Source organism: Phascolarctos cinereus, unplaced genomic scaffold (assembly GCF_003287225.1).
Source record: "Phascolarctos cinereus isolate Bilbo 61053 unplaced genomic scaffold, phaCin_HiC Scaffold_7;HRSCAF=346, whole genome shotgun sequence".
Lineage (NCBI taxonomy): Eukaryota > Metazoa > Chordata > Mammalia > Diprotodontia > Phascolarctidae > Phascolarctos > Phascolarctos cinereus.
The window spans coordinates 160,969,380-160,991,873 of record NW_027556180.1 but is presented as its reverse complement, the minus strand read 5'-3'; the positions used below and the strand labels follow the sequence as shown (position 1 = coordinate 160,991,873).

Here is a 22,494-nt window from a genome sequence, read left to right as displayed (position 1 = left end):
CCTGAAGGAGTGAGGAGGAAGAGGCTGCTGCTGCTCGCATACAGGCGCACACACAAAGCCACACACGTACACGCGCACACATACACACACATACATACACATACACGCGTACACATACATATACACAGACACAGACACAGACACAGACACAGACACAGACACAGACACAGACACAGACACAGACACATACACACACCAGGCAAGCAACAGCAGGGGCTAGAGTAGCAGCGGCAGCAGCGGCGACGGCGGCAGGGGCAGCAAGCTAAACCCACACCCAAAGCAAAGGAAGGCTCTTTCTTCCTCTTTCTTTTCCCTGACACTGTTTGCTGGTTCACGGCACCGCAAGTCAAGACCTGCTTGCAAGCTTGAGGAGGAGGAACCTTGGAGAGATTTTGATGTGATCTGGAGGTCTTCTCGCACGCCGCCTCCCCCCTCCCCCATTTTCTCTGTGCTCTTTAGCAGAGTCAGCGAACCCCGCTCCCAGGGAGAGAAATGGAATCTTGCAAATGTGGCTTTAATGGACTTCGGGCGCTGATCCTCCCCCTGGATTTATAGACCAAAGCTGCCTTTCTCAAGAGCCCTACCCGGGCCGGTCCTCTGGGGATTACACCGTGCAAGCTTGGTTGGGGGTGGGTGGGACGGAAAATTGGAGGCGGCGAGACGCCTTTCCGAAGATTTTACTTATTTTTTTGGTCATTCGCGCGCTCTACAGCTTTTGTTACTATTTTTTTAATTTTCCTTTTTTTACCTTCAAAGATTAAACGCCGTGAATGTGCCCGGGCACACTGGATCCCCACGGGAGTTTGCCGTTTGAGTTGCATCTTGAGCTGTTTTCCGGAGCCCCGAGATAGCAGGCGGGCGGCGGGGGGTGGGTGGGGGACTCAAAGAGAGTTTTTGCTTTGGGGGTATAGCCGGATTCTGGAATCATACGTTTACGTTTGGAGGAGCGCTCGAAGGTCCAGTGTAACTCAGATGACTCAGTAAATTGGCTTGCAGCAATCACCAAGTGCACAGATCATTTTTTGCTTTAGGTTTTTTATTATTTTTGTTTTAATTGGAAGAGTTGGAATTACGGGCGCTATACTTGGTCCTATTCAGGTACGGAAATCTCAAGGAGTTGGGAGAGGCTTTGCAAAAAGGGACTTGGAGCGGCTCGAGCATGGCTGTGAGGAGGGACTCCGTTTGGAAGTACTGTTGGGGAATTTGGATGGTTTTATTCAGGACTGCAATTTCCAGATCGATAGTTTTAGAACCGATATATTGGAATTCCTCGAACTCCAAGTAAGTTTCATTCGCCCATTTAATTCCCTTTTCCCTTTCTCCCTCCGTTCTCTCGCATCCTCTTTTGCCGCTCCTGTATTTCTATCGGTGTCAACATCGTAAAAACAGAATTAGAGATTCAAAGCGCACTTTCCCCCTCGCCAGGGGCACTATGCTCCACCGGGGTTAGTGTGGTATTCTCAAGTGCTTTCTCCCAGAGGAAGGTGGCACGGCCGTCGCTGAAACCGCCGTCTCGGATCACGTCTTCTTTTTATTAATCTAACCACCGAGGCTTAACCCTTTCCCCTCTCCTCACTCCCCGCCCCCAACCTTCCTTCTCTAGTCCCTTTTCACTAGGTGGAGACTCCCTCCTCTGGTTTAGAGCCTTCTGTTAGAGCAGCGGCATCCCCTAGCTTCTGGGCCACAAGGAAAAAAAAAACCAAAAAACCCAAACCCTCCCTTTCCTCTTCCCATCCCCCAAAGGAAAGCAAAGAAAGCGTTCTCCGGTGCTAAAAGCCTTTGGTTTCATCTTTCACTCCACTGAAAGGTGTCAGATTATCTATACCTGATCCTCAATTCTTTAAGGGGGGGGGGGAACCCTGGCCACCACAAACATTACGCGTTGGAGAGGTGGGGGGGCGGGGGCGGGGAGTGGAAGCGAGGCTGTGGAACGACAAGAAAGATGTCTCTTATCCATAGGAATTGATTTGGTTGCAAGGTGAAATAAAGAAGCGTAATAGCTGGGATCTCGTGCGTGTGATAGGGTGGTGGTGATGAGGTGGAAAGGAGAAAGATCAAGAAATCCCCAGGATTTAACAAACAGAAACCGCATTTGATTCCCACCTCCAACTCCCCATTTCTAAGCGTCGGTACTTCTCACAGGCAACCCTGCACTACCTCATCTGGACAGCCAACCGGGGGCAATACTAACCATGGGGACTGCAGACAGCTACTACCGCGAATCCAAAGATAGAACTTGGGCGGCGAACTTGTATCTCCGTCCCACCCCAACCCCGCATCCCCCAGAGAAATCGAATTTTAAATTGCATATACGTATCTTTGCTTCTATACCACTCTGCTTCTCTTCATTAACAAGCCATGGAAGAGTGCTATGTGTGGTCATAATAGCGGGCTCTTTATTGAAAGAGTCTTACTTAAAGCAAGGGGGCTTGCATACATTTGCATCCTTAATATTCGAATTTTGAATCAGATGTTCTGGAAAGGATTCCTTTGTGGTGACGGCTTCCTTGGAAGGTACGATGTTCAGATGGGTTTTATTAAGACAAGAACTCAATCTAGGTTGTATTTACTAAATCTAAACTAAACAAAGCTTTATTTAGAGAAATGGTGGTTTACCAGCACCTCCCTCCTACCTTCGAACCCTAGCCACCTCTATTTCTAGGCTATTTGGAAGAAAGGTCTTGTAGAGAATAACTTTCTGTGACGGGTATAAAACTGAGACTTAAATGAAACACATTTTCAAGAATAATAGCCGTAACTAATGAGGCAAATGTGTTTACATGTAAATTCAATATTGTATAGTAAACCTTTCTAGGGTTGTGTATCACTTCCTGCTCCAATGAAACTTTATTTTATGGAATCCCAGCATAAAGACAGGTAGGGAAGCCTATGATAAAAGTGATTTAGACTGATTTTTGAATTAGGAGCTTTGTACTACCAGCCAGATCAGTGATGTCTAAGCCAGATCTAAAGCAAGTTTGAGTTAGATTTAGGAGTGTAAGAAATATCAGTCTGATTTAGAAATAATGTTCCCAACTAAAGAACTTACCTTATACTCTTCAGGAAGAAAATTTATTATAGATTTCTCTAATCATTCTCAAGAATATTAAGATCAGACATTCACCCAAAAAGTTACCCAAGTCTTCTTTATTCAAAAGAGGAAAAATGATTTTAGTAATTTTCAAAAATCTTCAGTGCTACTAGACAATACCTAAACATTTTGCTCATAATTTAGAAGTTAATTTAAGGATTCGATTTAGCCTACCTGTCTGGACATGCTCTTTAAAAACATATGTTAATTATTATTTTTCCTTAACTTAGAAAGGAGTGATTAAAAAATCCTACCACCCAAAAATGCAATATGCCAGCTGAATTGAGTGTGAAAGTTTAATAGGTACAAGGAACAGGATGCACTGGTAGGCCTGTTGTGGCTGAGAGTAGTTGCACATAACTGCACTGGAGAAACGAATGTGTATTCTGGAGCTAGTGAGCAGTTTATTCCTACAGAGGTCACTCTTCCAATACGTAATACTCTCGACAGAATGGACCTCTTCTCTACCCTGTCTAGTTAGGCTGCCCTTACTTCTCACTTTCACTAATAGGCTCTTCTTAGGTGTTGATTTTTCCTTTCATGATGGAAATGTTTATATTTAACCCTTATTAGAATATATTTACAATCCTTTGACTTTAGTTTTTTCACTGTGTCTTTTGAGTCAGCATTAACACTCTTGGTTCTCGTGTTTTTGGATATGGAAAGGTCCCACTCAAAAAAAACCCCTTCAGATAATAATGGGTTTTTTTTCCAATTTAAAGAGAAACTATATAGAAACATATTCTTTTCATTTATGTAAATGTGTTCTGGGATGGAATGAGTGAGCCACTGAAAGGTCATCACCATTGTGAAGAAGCACACTGTTAAAATTAGTTTTTTGCTATTGTTGGGGTCATTGATTTATAGGCCACTTGGAGGCCTGTACTTTGAAGAGGCTGATATTACTGATGTTGCTATTGGTGTGTTTGCTCCACTTTTCAAGAGAAGGCTTTCTTCCTAATAATTTTTCCCTTGGAAAAGGTCATCTTCACAGAGAATACAAGAGGAGTGCTAGCTTGAGAAATTAGAATTTTTTTTTCCTGCGGTCACCTGAAACTAAGATAGTGATGTTAAAGGACCCCTTTTTAGCCTTAATATCATAATTGCAACCCTTTAGTGTCAAGCAGTTTATTTGTGGAAGTTGCATATTTATTTCCAGTGAAAAGTTTTAATTGGCAAGTCTGGTGTTACTGGGAACGAGTCAAATACATTGAAATTTAATGTCTCAGGTTAATATAAAGTGTGATTTAAATATAATTTAAATATTAAATGGATTTATCCTAAAACATATATAAATGCAATCAGTTTTGTTTAGTTTGGAGGTCATCTTTTTTAGCAGGTGGTTGGCATAGGGAGCATGCAGCAGCTGTTTGAACACAGGGTCCAGAAAATCCTTTGCAAATTCACCGTCTCCATAGCTACTTTCATCACACTATCCCCCCCAAATCCCAGGACATTCAGGAATTAATGAAAAGGAATGTCACATAATGAAACATAGTAACTACCCTGTAAAATTATATAAATTGCTTTGCTACCTTTTATAGTCGACTTAGGTAAATGGTAGCATTTGAGGCTATTAAGTCTTCCTTTGGGGAATTCAAGAATGACTATGGAAGCATAGCTTCTATTACTTCATTAACATGCTTAAGTCAAGGATTATTCCTACTACCCCCACCAACACACCCCCAGTTCAGGGTTTTTGTTCAGATAAAACGGTCCACCCCAATTCTGTTCTACAAGTTCACTTCCCAGGAAATGGCAGTGCATTCATATTACCTTTCAGAATGAATTCTGTTTGCTTTATTGATGATTTTGGCCAAATGTTACAGTAGCCCGGTTATCAAGAAAAAGTGCTTTTTTGTGTCTGAGGTTGTGATTCCGTGCACACCACATGTCAGGTTAACAAAGCATTTTTCTTTCTCCATGGGATCTTTCTCTACACCATGCTCTATTCCTGGTATTGATTGACTCAAGAAAAACAAAGAGTGGCTGAGTAATTGGCAGATAACCTATAATACATGGACTCTACTAGAGTCTACTTCTGAATAAATACGAACATGTCAGAGATTGATAAACTAAAACTACAATGGAAGGTCCTGTTTAAACAGTCTATTCAGTAGCATATATAAGCCAGCCTGCGCCCTCCCCCCCCCATTGTATCCGAAATTCTTATTTTTGTAAGTAAACAAATGCGCATTCACTGCTGATTGAATAGCCCCTTGAACTATGCTCTGCCGTTTGAGTTTGGGTTAATCTTGTCGGTTTTAATAGAGAGAGAAAAAAAGGACAAAGCACCGGGGGTGGGAATTGTTCGTGCTTTCACATCCACATTCCTCACATCTTGTCAGGATGATAAACCGTAGGTAATGGACAGTCGTCGTTTCACAGGACAACTGAGCCAACTAGAACACAAAGAACATCTCCCAACATGTTGAGTTACCTTCTTTTCAGGGTAGAATTTATTTGGGAATCCTGTGTCTTGGGACTGCACTTTTTAACCTCAAGCCATTACAACTTCAAGCTTCAGAAATAGGAGCTAGAGGTTAAACTGACTGGTTAAGCACTTGGTTTTAAATCTTCCACAAAGCCAAGCTGTTGACACTTGCCATGCTAATGCAAAGAAATTCGAATAGTGCCTCCAACCTTAATAAGTATTCCTGACACCTATTCTGAGGCGTTATTAGTGCAGGTGAGTTAGCAAGAGACTTCTAGACCAGCAAGAGCAGAATTTTGGAATGCTTTCCTCTGGCCTTGTGTGAGCAGGATCAACTGGAGTATAATTGGCATATTATTTATAGTAATTATCGAAAAGCCTCTTATCTGTAAACTTTACTAAGTCCAAGCAGTTGGGTAGTATAGTAATTACCTTTCCATTGGCACTGCAGGAAAGTGATGAAATCTTTTTTTTTTTTTAACCTCAACTCTCCACTGATATATTTTAGTGAGCTCATTGAGGCTCAGTGTGACACATAACGTAGAGCCACCTTTTCACAGAACATTCACCTGATGAGAAACTATTTGAAATCCCTAGATGACTGCAGCAGTGATGAGTCACAGAAATGGGAGTGGTAAGGAAAATGAGCGCATATGATAGGCCCTAATCACTTTTTTAAAGTTTTTTTTAAATGAAAACTTTATTCTTATAATTCTTAATTACAAATTAGGAAAAGTGGTCTTCTGAGAAAAATCGTGATTAAAATGGCCTTCATGTGTGGCTAATCTCTGCCTTCCTTTGCTGCTGACATAAAGAACCAGTTTTTCAGGTCACTTATCATACATCTACATAGATTTGCTTATGAGCTCACCCTTTGTGGAGCCTTGTAGAGACTTAAATGGGAGTGTTCAGCTGTTTAAAATATTTTGATTAAAATATGCAGAACCCATAGAACTATAAGCTTCTAGCCAGGACTTAGTTCTTTCAGGGAAGAGGGGTTTTTTTTTTTTGGAGAGGAGAATTAAAAGAGACATGGCATATATGAAAAGCAAAGAAGGAAGGATGGCAAATGGGACAGCGTTAGAACAGCTTGGAAAAACTCCTGTGGCTTCATTGTCTCTATAAAGGCAGAGAATACAAAGATGTAAGCAATTCAGCCCTTCTCCCATGATGGAAAATGTAAACCGTTGACACGGCTTCCCTGCTTAACTTATTTAATTCTCATTTTAAATTCAGCACTATACCAGCCGTGTGAACTCTGAAGATTTCTTTAGTAATCCATTTTGTAGTTCCGAATCAAAAACAAAGTGAAAGGGTCTGACACAATTTGCTTTTATTTTTAGGCAAATCAACCCTGGTCATAGTTAATAAGGGGATTACAACCCAGACTAGGTCTTTACAGATGTAATGTAAATCAAGGGCAGAGTATAAAGAAACTGATCCCTTTTGATTGAAGTATGGTAAAAAGGCATAGAGAAACTAGCAGCAGTAATCTGATTGTATGGCAATAAAACCACCATTTTCTGTCTTTCAGATAAAAATAATGTGGTAAATCCATGCAGTTCATAAGATGTAAAGGCAGATAAAGAGTGATACCATGGCAACATATAGATTAGCTTGATGTTAAAAATGACATGTCTCTGAAAAGGGTGTAGAAAACTAAGGTCCTTGCTCGAGGCTGTTAGGTATTATGTGAGAACTGCACAGAACTTGGAAACTAGGATTAGAAAGTATGAAAGGCCTACTTGTGGCCTGGGATGGTTAAAGAAGTGAAGAAAAGCTGCTCAGTTCTTGCTCATTGGTGGTGTATAATATGGTAAAGGTAGATTTCATTTACTGGCCTTTTTTTTTTTCTTTTTACCCCTCCCTCTCCCCTCCCCCTCTTTTGGGGGAGATTTGGGCTGATTAAAACTTCAGATCACTGCAGTTCTTAGGCTCTGGAAGATTTTCCTTTTTAACTCCTGGCCTAAGAGCAGCAGCCATTCTGTAGGATTAGCTGCACTCTGGGTCTGTTTCCTTAATCTATTTGGGCTTCAGGCAGGGACATGCTGGGAAGGAACAGAGACCAGAGGGGATAGGTAGGGCTGGGGTTATCTGAAAAGAAAACAGAGACCTTTTGATTTCAGCCATCTTTCAGACTGGTCTCACTCTCACACTGCATGGGAGAGGCAAAGATAAACATTACACATTGTCCCTTTCCCTCAGCAAGATAATTCTTCTGCCATTTTTGCATTTCCCACCCTACCAAAAATAAAAGGGGGAAATCCACTTTTAATTCAAATTAGCAGTAAATCCAATATGCCAAAAATGATGTGGCTAATCCAGGTGATATTTTACTTCTGAAATGTCAAAATCAGTCTCTGAGTTTAAGGAAGACGGGCTGTACTTGACTTTGTGAAGATTTTGTAAGAAACAATTTTAATAGTCTTTAGCTTTGAAGTAAGAAAAGATCCAGCATACATTTTCTACGTGCATCTTTTATTGCACCTATCCTGAATAGCCTTGTAAAGACATTGATCTTTTCTTTTTGCTCTCCACACTTACAACTTAGTCATTAAAAAAAAAAGGCCTTTGAACCTATCATTAGGTTCCATGCAGAGTTAACATCCTATAGGAACAAGCCCCAAAGGAACTATTTGCTTTATTGCCTGTCATTTTGTGCTGCTAGGAAAGATCATACCATTACTTTGAGTGAGCCTACACTTTAAGCGCTAAGAAAATACTGAAGGTGTATCTGGAGGGAGGAAGTAAATTTCAGATGTGTTGGACAAAGTGGAATTAAGTGCTGAATTCTTGGAGGCCTTCCTTGGTTATGGCAGCTTTCTAAGTTTCTACACTTGGCCTATGAAAGATCTTAATTAGACGCTCAATTTTCTATTGAAGTTTTTTACCCTAATAACCTAATCCCTAGACACATCTGAATTGCTGATAATCATATTTATTCTTCAGTTAGAATATAAGGGGTTTTTTTTGCCTTCTTGGTTTTGTTTCTGGGATGTTTTTGGTTTTACAAAATGTCACAGAAGCAGGTAGTGCCTGTGGAGTGCTGATGCATTTACCTCTCTGCCTAACTTAACCTTCAGTAGTCTGTATCAAAAGATTTTGTTTTTCATTTATCCAGACTCTGCTAAGCCAACGGATACCCACTTCTAATTTACAGGCTGGTCACATCCAAGCACCTTGCATTCTGCATTTGACAATGATTGCTAATGGGCCATTCAACTAAAGTATTTGCTTGTTAACAGGGAACAGAGCATGATAAATGTCCAGCAAGCTTGCGGCCTCCTTCAGCTTTTCAAATGCAGACTGGTGCATATTTATGGCAGGCAAATGACAAAAGAAGTAGCTGAATTACTCTGGCCTTATGCTTTCAGTTAGAACTAGGGTTAAAGTGATTAAAGAAATAATGCAAAAAGCAACCTCATTTGTTTGCTTACCATTATCCCCCATTTAGCTTTCCAACCTACTTGCCTTGACATGTTTCAGAAATATTATAGATAAGGGTAGTGTATCTATCTAGCAAAACAGAGGAAAGAGTAGGTGATCATTTATGAAATATTTCCTATGCACTGAATGCCACATAAGTATTTATGTAGTAGGTCCTATGCTATCAAAATATTATTCATTTTTGTATATAAATTTAAAGGTATACTTAGCGTCCAGAAAATTTTGCAGTTGGTGAATGCGTCCCATGCAGATTTCAAATAGAAGCACATAATAAAAGTCTCACTATGGAAAACAAGTCTGTCCTGCTCTTAGTAGTTTTCTAAACAAAATATGATGGGAAAAGTGGCAATAATGAAGTGTTAATTGGTTTGCTGTTCCTGTTCTCCAAAGTACTAAATATGTGGATTTTCAGAATAGTTAAGTGGAAGGTACACATTATGAATGCTCTAAGTGAATGAATACCTCGTAGGTGTCCTGCACCATTTTGATCTGAAAACCCATCATTGTATTTCAATACTACAGAACCTTTCTATTTTCTCTTTCTAATTAAAACAATCACCCACATTTCTCCCTTTGCTTTACTTCTGTGGCAGCCAATTTTAATTAGAGGTTGTGCTACATTCCTCTGGTTCTCACTAGGCAGGTCTGCATTAGACCTGAGGCATTTTATCCATGTCCTTCAGACAAACCCTTCTCACACACCCACTTTTGCTTCTCTTGCACAGATTTACAGAATTTTAAAAATGTGAGCTGTAAGGGAATGTTAATACAGCTCCCTAATTTTATAGGGAAGGAAACTGAGGCCCAAAGCATCTTATTGTGGTGGTAAAAGCACAGTATTTGGGAAGTGTTTCTTAACTAGTCAGTTGTATAGTGCTTAGTAAGTCACTTAACTTCTCTCTGACTCTCAGTTTACTCCTCTGTAAAATGGAGATAATAATACTTGCACTACCTGATTAAATGATAATATATCAAAAGTTCTTTGAAGCTCTTAAAGCTTTACAAAAACGAATTGTTACTATGAATAAACGAATAAAGCATTTATAAAGTGCAAAACACTGTGCTAAATGTTGAGCATAGAAACAGAAAAATCAGACAGTCTCTACTCTCAAGGAGCTCACACTCTAATGAGGAATAGGGAAGGTTTCAGGTGCAAGTCAGATGGAAATATCCCATGGTTCTTAGGGTGCCGAGGCAAAGCAGATGATAATTTTTCTTCAGTGCAATTTCCACTGATAAAATCTTAGTTTCTGCTGTTGAATCATTTGACAAGCTGTGTGAGGTAGGCTGGAAGCAGAAATGGTGGTCTGAGGGGAACTGTCCCTCCCAGGACTCTTGGACCTGTGGATGGCAGCTGGTTAGCAGTTGTTGATGCTATAATGAGGAAAGTGAGCCGCCTCTCCACAATGACTTCTCCCCCAATGGTGGTCATAGGGGCTGGTCTGGTTTTTATCATCATCAATCATCTCATCTTCATCAGTTTATTTAAATGACTTGTCCAAAGTCATACTGTGGCAGACCTAAGACTATAGAGTTGAGACATCTTGACTCCTAGTCTCACGTTCTCTCCACTAAACCATGACATTTATCTGCATATGTGAGGTTAAGATCAATGTGTATGGGGGATGGGGAAAGGAATATGAGTAAATGATTATATGGGCAGAGTCTTTCTCCTGTGTTTTCCAGTTCAGAAACTCTGGGGAAGTTTAGACCTAGAGGATTTTTTTTTTAATGCTAACATTTCATATGTATTAAATACTCCTGGAAACTCATAATGCCTTTTTCAGAATGCATTTTCTCTGCAGAAAAGTGTTTCAAATAGTTTTAGGGGAAGGGGTAACTGTAATAGTGAGATTAGGGCTAGGTAAATATTTGTAGGGGGCTTTCCTGGGAACTCCCAATTTATATGTTTATATGTGAAAATATGGGCTTAATTCCAAACATATGTGAAAAAGGAGTGTTCACAAGATTATTCATTATAATGGGAATTTCTATATTGCATAAAAACCAAATTTATTTCTAGAGATCTAACTTCTATATGAACCACTTTTAAAGGCATAGCCAATTATTGTATTGTCATATTCTTAAGAAAAAGTTTGTAAGCAGTGGGAAAACCTAGCTCTAGACAGGGGTTCAAATCCTACCTCATATACTTACTAGTTGTATAATGAAGGGCAAATGTCTTAGATTCCTTATTCCTCAGTTTCTCTGTAAAATGAGGGGGCTGGGCTTGATGGCTTTCTAAGGTCCCTTCCAGTTCTCAATTTATCTCTGTCACTTATGAGTAGATGTTACTTAACAATTTCAAGAAACTTATGATTTCAGTTTTCAGCCTATGCATTGACTCACATTATAACCTCTGTGTGTAGTCTTAGTAAGTAGAAGACTAGTAGTCTGAAGGATGGACTTGGAGGAGGAAGACATGGGTTTGAATCTGATCTTAAATACTTAGTTGTATGACCCTAGACAAATCACCTAAGGTCTTTGAAGCTCTATTTCTTTCTCTATAGAATGGGAGTAATAACAGCACATACCTTTAAAGATCAAATGAGGTGATATGTGTAAAGTGCTATGTAAACCTGGGAACACTATATAATTACAAGTTATTATTTTTTCTAAAGTTGCCATATCTTAAAAACTAATTCCCCTGTGGCCAATTCGAAACCCGTCTTTTCTTTAGACTTAACCTAGGCTATTCGTCAAGTGATGGCCACATACTCATTGGACCCATAGTTGAAACCTTTCTCATTTGCCGAACGGTCATAGTTTGTGTTCCCCAAGCTTAGCCTTCAACAGCACAATGTCATTTTCGTAACACGATGAAGCATCAGAGTAGTGCTTTAGTGGAGGATCATGGGTAAATGCAAGAAATAAGGAAAGGGAAAAAACCAGACAAGACTAGTGAAAAAACAGTGGTAATAGTTTAACCTGAACATAGGCTGTGCAGGTTATCATCCATAAACTTATTGCTATGCTATTTTATACACCTAGATAATGGCCCTCAGGAAACTTAAAGAAGAAATTCAATTCAATAAACACTAAGCTAGGCACTAGAAATACCCAGACAAAAAAGAGTCCCTGACTTCAAGGAACTTATACTCTACTGAGTGCTTAAACATGTATTCATGTGAAGGGAAATAAGTAGAGGGGAAAAGGCTTTTTTAGAAAGTGGGGGAAGGGGAAAAGCATTTGTGTAGTGTCTCCTGTGTGCCAGACACTAAGCCAAGCAAGGTAGGTACTGTTATTCCCCTCTAACGGGTTAAGTGACTTGCCTAGGGTCACACAGCTAGTGAGTGTCTGAGGTCAGATTTGAACTCGGGTTTTCCTGACTCCAAGCCCGAGTCCAGATCCGCCCTTAGACACTAGCTGTGTGACTCTGGGTAAGTCACTTAACCCTGCTTGCCTTGGTTTCCTCATACATAAAATGAGCTGGAGAAGAAAATGACAAACCACTCCAGTGTCTCTGCCAAGAAAACCCCCAGTGGGATCAGGAAGAGTTGGATAGGACTGAAATGATCCAGACAACAAAGGGTGGAGATTTAATGATAAGTGATGTGACCCACATCCCACTGAATATTGTTAATTGGTTCTGTGAAAACATTACAGGCAAAATAAAGTTTGGAGCTAGGGAGTAATTAGTTCCATAGAAATAGTGTTAGAAATCATTGAGAATATCAGAGCTTAGGAATGTAACAGTGGGATTTTCTTCTAAGGCATTAAAAATATTTCAAAATAATGCCTGTCAGAATAAATTTATTCCTGTGTATGTGAAGAAAATAAAACCTGGCACAGTTGATTACATAACATTTAGAGACTGAAGGGACATGAGAGATTTAGTCAAATTCTTTCATTGCCACTATGAGAAAACTGAGGCTCCCCAAAGTCACCCAGTAAATATGTGGCCAGGCTAAGATTGGAACCAAGTTTTGACTCCAAATCCACTGTTCCTTCTACCTCCCCCCAATACCCCCATCATTGCATGATTAAGTTAGCTTCCACCACTGGTTTCTTCAGTGTATCGAAAATGAATGACCTATCTGTGTCATGCTCCAATATGTCTGTGTACTTCACATAAGGGCAAATATCAAATGATTACCCAGCTCTTTGTTACTGAAAATTAACTAATCTGTTAAATGGAAATTAGTCTTTGGGATGGAAAATATAGTTGATTTCTACAGTATTATCCCTCTTGTTTAAAAAACACATTCAACCAATATCCATTGAGACTTTCATATGCGGGTATGTTAATTGCCTCCCAGCCAATTTGAACTTCTTGTGGTTAAAACACTGATCAAAACAAGAGTTGAAAGGTAGATAGAATTTCTTTGTTGCTTTATTAATCATTTTTATATGTTATTTTATTCATGGAGAGTTTTTTTGTAATATATATATTACTTTCCGAATGGTTTCTTTTTAATTATTAATATAACAAGGTTATGCCCGATGAAACCAGAAGCAGTTACTAGGCCCTTAAAGGGTAAATATCCATTTATTACAATATATGGTAATAATGCATTTATTTTACATTACTCTTTTGTCTATTAAAAGGCATCTGTTTTATGAATTGATCAGTTTAGAGGAAAGAAAAGATGTCAGACGAGCAATGAGTTGGGCTGGTTAGAGGCTGGATTGCATAAAGGCTAAGGAGATAGTATGACATCTTTTTAAAAATCTAGTCACAATTAAATGCCATTTTATTTTGGATTTTGGGATCTTTGCCAGCTTCCAGCTTGTCAGAGCTGAGAAGACTCAAATCAAGTCCAGGCCTATTTCTACAGCAAACTGGAATCCTGGCTTCTTGCCTGTAGATTGATTCAATGTACCCCATCTGGCTTTTGATGTTCTGCAAGTTTGAAGCAGTTTGTTTAAGGAAGCTATGCAGTGAATCCTGGTGAACCTATCTGTCTTCCTATGTTGCTGTACTTGAGAGTTTAGAATAGTGCATCTTTTTGAATTTGCATTTTCACTGGTGCATACCATCTGTTTACCTATTGACTGAGCAGCAGAGGGTCTCTGTACCTGATTGGATAAAAAGTACAGATTTGGAGTCAGGAACATCTTGACTCCTTTTGGGGCCCTGGAGCCCAACTGCATCCAGTGTCTGCACTTCACTTGCTTTCTTCATGTTCAATTAACTTCAGTTTAGTTCAAATAGCAGCCTGTTTTAATCACTCCACATCACTTAACTTTTTTTTTTTTTGGTCAAGGTAATTGTAGGCTGCTAAGGGTGGTTGAGCGAGAGAAAAACTATGTTGGCCACAAAATTGCTTTGTAGCACATATCATATTTTTCTAGGGCGTATATTTAGTAGAAAATATATATTTAACCATGAATTGATTACCCAAAGTAAGATCATAGATTTTGAGGCCTGGAAGGGTGCTAGAAGGGGATTTTTTTACCCGTCTTTTTTTTTTCTTTTTTGGTTAGGCAATGAGGTTAAGTGACTTGCCCAGGGTCGCACAGCTAGTGTCATATGTCTGAGGTCATATTTGAACTCGGGTCCTTTTGAATCCAGGTCTGGTGTTCTATCAACTGTGCCACCTAGCTGCCCTGGGGATTTTTTAAAAATATCCATTATTGTGCCAGGAACTAAATTAAGAACTTTAAAGAGATTATCTCATTTAATCCTAGAGATTATTTGGTCCAACTCTACCCCATTTTGCAGATGAACAAACTGAGGGAGAGTTAAATTAATTGTCGGAGGGTACACAGTACCATCAAAGAGGTGAGATTTGAACCTAGGGCTTATGGCTTTGTATCTAGGACTCTGTCCACTGTTCTACTACGTCATTTTTTTTTTTGGTGGATAACACATTATCCAGAAGTCTTTTTGCATATATATTTTTTTCTTTAGTTTTCTACTTTCAAGGAGTTAACAGTGAGCTGTTTTAAGCCTTTAGAGGAATAATTTCCATTAATTTACTGAAAGAATGTCTTGTCATGCTTGAGTACAAAGCAGTAGTGCCAAGGACCTAAGCTGGGGATAGCTCCGGGACAGAGAGACAGACAGACAGACAGAGACAGACAGAGATAGAGAGACAGAAGAAGCAAGGAAGATACCTGACCTGGAATTCTCTGATTACATAGCAGCCACTTATCTGATTTTGAAGGACTGCTAATACCTTCCTCCATACAGCACCTTTATTGTGCCAGTTTTAATGTATCCCTGGAAAACTGTTGCCAGGGTTATAATACCATCTTATATAGAGACAATATTCAGGGACAGTATTGCATTCACTCTTTTGAACTGGGTCCAGGGAATTCTATCTTACAACATACTTTTAAAAAAAGACAAATTTAAGTGGTATGAATGTTTCTTTTTGTATATAATTCAAGAGCTTCAAAATGGGAAAAATATTTAATTGTGGTGGAGAAGACAGTGGTGATGTGAAAATACATCATTCCAATTCTAGGTTGCAGTACATATGTATATATATAGATATATACATATATATACACACACACACACATATACCCCACACATACATAAATCCCATTTCTTTACTTTCTCAAATAAGTAATACAACCCAGTCTCTAACTGGATTATTTAGGAATTCTTTCATCTGTGTAGTTTCCTTAGAACTAGCTGAAAATACTCTTTAAAATTTATATATCTATAGGTATATAAATATAAGAAATAGCCACTGTTGTCTAGTGCTTCACCTATAAATAACTAGAGTCCCCACCCTCTTTTATAGACTTTTGCTTAGGAGCAGGGTTTAGAACAAGACTATGCAGGTGAGAATAAATTACAGTTGGGAAAGAGAAGACTCAAACTCTTTTTCTCTATGGGTTATGAAATATTTGTTTCAGTAAGGAAAGCAGTAGAGCCAGCATAGTACATTATGGCATGAATTAAATCATCCATTTGCTTTCCCCTGTCTTCTTGTCCTTCATATCAATCATTTTTAAACCCCCACCCCCAATTTTTCAATCATTATTTGTGGATATTTCAGAAACTTTAAGCACTGTTTTGCTTTGTTTTAAAGGGGATGAGACTACAGAATTACCCAGATAAATGCCTCAGTTTTCACTTTGAAAGAGGTAGTGGGGTTGAGTTTTCTGTTTTGGTCTGTTTCACTTTTTTTTTAGTCCATGCGGGCTGGTCTGTGTTAACCTGTAAAGAGAAAACATCTCATGGATTTTTATACATCACACACATGGATTTAGTTTGTCTGCTTTGTTTTCAGGCGATTAACACACTGTAGTTCTGTATCTTTTAAAAGCAAGAGATATGTTTTTCATCCTCTTCTTGCAGTCTATGTGACCACCCTCCTTGTGGATCAGGTTTTTATTACAGTGTAATCAAGACACATATAAAGAAAAACAAATAATTGGATTTTTTTTCTGGGAGAAGGGGGAAAAACTATTATAATCTTCTTAGGAGCATTTTAAAAATAAAGCTTTCATTTAGCATCAGGTTTTTTAAGCATTGTGTGATAAATAAGGAAAAACACCAACATTAATATCAAAGGGAGTCAGTATTCATTACAGTAAAGGTTCGATTGTGCAGTGCTGTAGGCAGTGAAATTTAATATTATTGTGACTTGTACAGTAATTGTAGAATGACAGAGGGAAATGGATTAAGTTTAAATGTAAGTGTACACAAAAGCACATGGTCTCTGTCAAATGGAAGCTTAGGTTATTGGAGCAAGGAGAGAGCCCTCTGGCTCTGTCATTATGAATTAGCATTTTGTAAATAACTAGCCTCTGGACTGTAGATTTATTACTTTTCTCAACCATATATATATACATATATGTGTATATATGACATGTACACAGATGCATCCATGCCATTTGTAACAGGATTGGAGAGTTGCTGAACTGGTTTTTGGCCTATATACTTACAGTGCATTTGATTCTCTGAGGTTCTCATCTTTGGGGAAAAAAAAAAGATTGTGCTTGCTGTTGGTGTGAAGCTTGAAATGCATGCACCCCCACTTTTAGCTCTGAGATTCATAACACTTTAAATGGCCCCAAATTTTTTTAAAAAAATCCTTTTTGCCCCTTTTCTTTTCCTTGAATAAACGAGGTTCAAGTTGCAGATGACCTTTGTTTTAGAAAAGTGTGAAAGAAGGGGCACCTGTGAAAACAGGCAATTGTCCCAACCCACATACACATTTATAGAAAATGTCAGTTAAAGCTTCAATTTCTGCCTTCCTTCTTGGCAGTTTAAAGCCAAGGAGAAGGTCTAGTGTTGCTGGTTGATTGAAAGCTTTAAGGTAATTTGCTTGATGCTCCAAGAGTCGTATCTGGTAACTTAATTCAGTATAAACCAATACCCCATAGCTACACCCCACTGGTCTCTCTTGCTTGCACTGTAAGTGTAAGCAGAAACCTGTTCTAATGTTAGAGTGCAAAAGGGGGCAGTAAAGGGCTGTCCACAAAAATGGAAATTTTTTTTCAAGGGTTCTTTTTATAGCCAATACGGCTGTAGTAATGCTTGGGCCTCTCTCTGATTTTATTTATTCATTTTCAAATAAGAATTTTTTCCCTTCTGTTTGGCATTTAGAGACTACATCATTAAACAATCTAGCATTTAAATCAATGCAAAATATAATATCTTGACTATATAGGAAATGGGCCATCAAATTGGAAGTATGGATCTAAATCCTTTTTCAAAAGTATTTATGTAGCTCCCAACTACTTAAAATGTTCCCCAAAGTAATCTGTAGTCCCAATGAACACAGTTCCTTTTCCTTCTGTATTAATGTAATTACATCTCTACAGAAAAAAACCAGAACAAAACAAAACTTTTAAGGTTGAGGCTTCTAGTTGAAGTACCAAAATGTGTGGTAATGTCATAGGTCAAGAGTTGGGCTTTGATCCAGAGCAGCATGCATCATTTATCAAGAGTTAACTAGGGGGAAAAAAGTAGCCAATTGCAGTGAACCTTCAGAGTGTTTTCTCATTCAGAAATTCTGGAATAATTTATAAAGGTTGGGTTCTTCCCAGTGGCCCATGGCATTGGCAATTAATAATTAAAAGAAGAAAGAAAAAGGGAAAATATTTTAGGAAATAAATACATTTCTCCTGAAAGACAGTGAACTGGAAGTATGTTTAATACATATACAGGTCACTAGTGAATAAATCTATGACTGGGCATATTTTTGGTTAGCTAGTTTCTAGGGTTGTGAAATGCATGAGGGAGGATTCAGATTCCTAGAAATGTTACCCAGCTCCTGTCTTCAGAGAGTATAAAGATCAAACACAACAAATTGATTGAGAACAACCAGTGATTGGAATTATCATGTCTTTTGTGGTTCCAGGAATTTATGGACTTATCTTACTATGGGTGTAATTTTGTTGCATTAAATTGCAGACCGAATGATAGCACCCCAAACTTTAAAAGTGCACAGACATTCTCAATATTCTATGTAATTATTCTTAAGATTCATAGAATACTGAAAAGTTGAAGTATACATTAGTGTGTCTCTTTAAGAATACACATCATATGGGTAATTTTTAAAAAATAGGTCTAACAAAAACAATTGTCTTGAAATTTTGAATCATGCAGTATTTAAAGCGCAACCTGGTATTGTTTTCCCTGGTATCCAATGAAAAAACATAGGGGTTGAATGATGGCAAGAAATCTGGGCAAAAGCATTTTGATATTGTTAACAGAGGAAATATTTATAAATGACTTAAAATCAGTACTAATAAAATACAATTTGTACTCTTCTTATTTTGAAATTTAATTGCAAAAAAGTTTTTGGTAATGTATTTAAATATTTTCCCAACTTCAGGATACCAGACTTGAGATCAGAATTAGTTGTTATTGTGTAACATATTGTTATAGAAGTCTGCCAACTTTTTTTATAGGTTTTGAACTGAGTTCTGCAAAATAAATTAGAAGTGAATGGTGTTGATAAAATTCAATGACATATTTAATTTGCTTTTATGGTTTTTTTTTCATTGCAACAAGAATGTATGATTCTGTTTCGTTTTACCCTAGTATTTAACAGGCCCCTCTTTCACAGGTGAATGCTGCATGCTATAAATATATATACATATGAACATTTTTTAAAAAGATATTTATGAGAATACCATTAAACAGAGCTGAGAAACTGGCATCTTTAAAGTAAGATGTTCTTGTAGTTTATTTACTAGAAGCACCATCAGTTTTTCTCTAAAGTTGTAAGGATGTGTCTTTCCCAGTCAGTTGAGTTTGAAAGGCCAGACAAAGAAGTTTGTTACTCCGTCAATATTTATTGTCACTGCTTATACTTTTACCTTGTATCTTCCGCTGCAGTGATTTACCCTTATTTGCATCTTGCTTTTTTAAAGTGTTTTAAGATGGCTTGCTTTTGCATGTGTGAGTTACCTCTCTTTCTAGACTCTTAAATAGTGTAACCATGTGGGAGAAGTAATGAACTTGTAGTCACAGCCTGAGTTCAGATTGTAGCTCTCTCCTACTTACTACCTATATGATCTTGATCCAGTTATTTAACTTCTCTGGGCCTTAGTTTCTTAATCTGTAAAATGGGGGAGGGGAGCAGTATTAAACAAAATGATCTTTAAAGATCTCTTCTGATTCTAGATCTATGAACCTATAATCCACAGTGTTTATTGCTACATACAAGTGGGCACCAGATAAATATTTCTGTCTTGACTGGCTCTATCTGACCAAATGTTTAAGGACCTAATTGGTCCATGTGTGTTAGAGGAGATGGGAAGCAGGACAAATGGCCCTTCCTATCTATAGAGTGATTTTTCATACATCTTTTTAGCTCTTTATGATTTTGGAGATGGAAGGTATGGTTTCAGTTACATAGCTCAACTCATCTCCGATAAGAACAAGGATAGGAGGAAAAAGACGGTACTCCATTGCTTGGGTCATGCTTATAGAGACACCCGAATGTTGTGGATAGACCATTGGACTAGGATTCAGAAAGACATGGACTCTAGATTTCCCTGTAGAGGCTTTCTAGCTATGTGACTGACCAAGTGGTTGCTATAGACAGTATCCCTTCTCTGTAAAATGGCAAGAATAATAGCACCTACTTCATAGGGTTGTGGAAGAGAGTGGGGGCAGTGTCAAAATGAGATCGTGTATATTTTAAAAAAAAAATAAATATTAAAATCTTGAAGCACTATATAAGTTTCAGTCACTCAACAAACATTTGTTTAGTGCTTACTATGTACTAGGGAGTAGCACAGCATCTACAAAGTAAGGCAAAAAAATCTAGTCTTTGGGAAGCTCACAGTCTAGCAGAGGAGATTACATGCAAATCACTAGAGATAGATCTGATAGATATCTCTATAAGGACATATATTGTATGCATGTATATGTGTACTCACAAATAGATATCTGTCATCTACTCTGTGTGTGTGTGTGTGTGTGTGTGTGTGTGTGTGTGTGTGTGTACACATATCAGATATTGGAGTAGGATAATCTCAAGAGAAGGCACTAGCATCTGGGCAAGGCTTCTTGCCGAAAGTGGAGTTTGAGCTGTCTTGAAGGAAGCCCAGGAAAACCGTGAGGTAGAGGTTAGAGGGCAGGGCAGGCATAGTGGGGAACAGAGTCCAAAGGCAAAGATTGTTTTTGTTGTTATTTTTCCTGTTTCAATAACAATAGATTTTTATAAATTAATCTTATTTATCAGGTTTTTATTGGTGAATTATGGTAAGGACTGTCATTTTCAGTTTTCTAGTTACCATGTTTTAGCAATACAATAGAATTTGTTCATGATATGGCTTGTTATTATACAGATTGCCATGAGGGCAGATCAAATCATGTCCCCTCAAATATAACAACTGCAGATATACAGTAAACCTATTGCCAAGGAAGCCTCTAAGAAGAGTGTTAGTCATATCCACAAGCACAGAACTAAGAAGCAATATTATAGAAGAGGTCTACCTTGTTATTTTGGAAGTAAATTCAACAGTGTCATCTCTCAATGGAAATTCACATTTAACCTAGAGAATATAGATACATCATATTAATTTAGTACAGTGCACTGTCATTAGGCTTATTATACTTCTTTTATTTTCTTCCAAAGTCAGTGTAAGAGACCAGTGAACTACTTTTTTACACTATAAAATCTGAGCTTCAAAAATATAATAATATGAATATGCATGTGTACATACACATAAACACACGATCTGTAGGTAGCAAAATGCATACACAAATAATTAAAGCTCCCAAAGTACTTTTTTAGAAAGTACTTTCTTTCCTTATAACCACTCTGGGAGGTAGGTGGTACAAATATTATTATCTTTATTTTAAGGATAAGGAAACACTCAGAAACGGTAAGTAACTTACTCATGACCACAAAGCTAGTATAGTAGAAAGAGCCACAAATTTGGAGTCAGGATGTGGGTTTGAATCCTGGGTCTGATGTTTTTGTGACTTTGGACAGCAAATTCATCATCTGGAAAACGAAATGGTCAGACTAGGAGGTGAATTCTCGAGGTCTGTTTTAGCTTGACATCTTAATACCTTATATAACCCCACTGCATTTGAGATTTGAACATAGGTCAGTGATTTGTCTTTAAGACCATATTTCCACTACAGCAGGTTTAACTCTGGAGGCCTAGCCCTAGAACAGACCTATAGTAACACCAAGGACCCCATTAACATCATGCTAAGAACACAAGAACCATACCTCTATTATGGTCTAAAATAGCTTTGTTGTTAAGAAAAGTATACCACTGTTATTTGCCTGTGTATTCACTTCCCTCATTGGTAAACAGAGATTGTTTGCTTTTGGATATCAATTATAATTTGTTAAAAAAAAACCGTGCAGTCAGTCTGTTTTATTCATGCTTTCGGGTTATAGGCCCCTGTGGGGCTAGGTATACATACCAGGTGGCAATGTTTTATGGTCCTACAATCTCAGGTGTCTACCTTAAAAGAAGCCTCGGGGCTTTAGACACAGCTAATGTGCTCTTGGCTTGAAGCTTTACACCCCATGGCTCTTAATGTGACACTTATGAGCCCTTGTGGTTTATTTCCTTTCTTTTGACTTTCCTCGACTTCATTTTACAGCTTTAAAAGCGCATCCAAAAAACCCCCCAAATTGGAAGCGGTTTCTTTTTTTAATGCTAACTTTAAGATGAAGCAGCCTGGACAGGACAGTTCATAAAGAAGGGACTCTTTGGGCTGAACTGAAGTCGTCATATTTGTCCCTGATTCTGTAGTTTTTGTTATTATGTGCATGTGCTATAAACAGGTGGAGGAGATTATATGCCTTAAATTCCATCTTAGGACGATGTGTGGACACAAAGAGATCCTTTTTCCTTACTATCCCCTAAATCTTGCTCTAGTGCAGTACTAGATGGAAGGTTTCAGCCAATCTTCTGTGGCCTAGAAGGTCTTCCTTCCCCAGTTCAGCCTTCAGGTGCAACTCAAATTTCACCATCGTGTTTGGCTTTCCTTGAAAACTACTATCCTAGAATGATCATTCCTCCTCATTCCTATAGTAGTTACCACCAGCATAACTTTATACTCCACCTTCTAGTATATAGTATTTCTTTGTGTCTTACCTCCAAGACAGATGATAAACTTTTAGAAGGGACC

General features: G+C 38.3%; 1 protein-coding gene across 1 annotated transcript in view; it reads left to right on the top strand.

The window, feature by feature from the left end:
- Positions 1–868: 868 nt before the first annotated feature.
- Positions 869–22,494, top strand: part of EFNB2 (ephrin B2) — a 52,049-nt gene continuing 30,423 nt past the window's right edge. Inside the window, exon 1 of the mRNA XM_020970072.2 lies at positions 869–1,281. Within this exon, the coding sequence (XP_020825731.1) occupies positions 1,160–1,281 (122 nt within the window). The 5' untranslated portion in view covers positions 869–1,159. The remainder of the gene's footprint in view (positions 1,282–22,494) is intronic.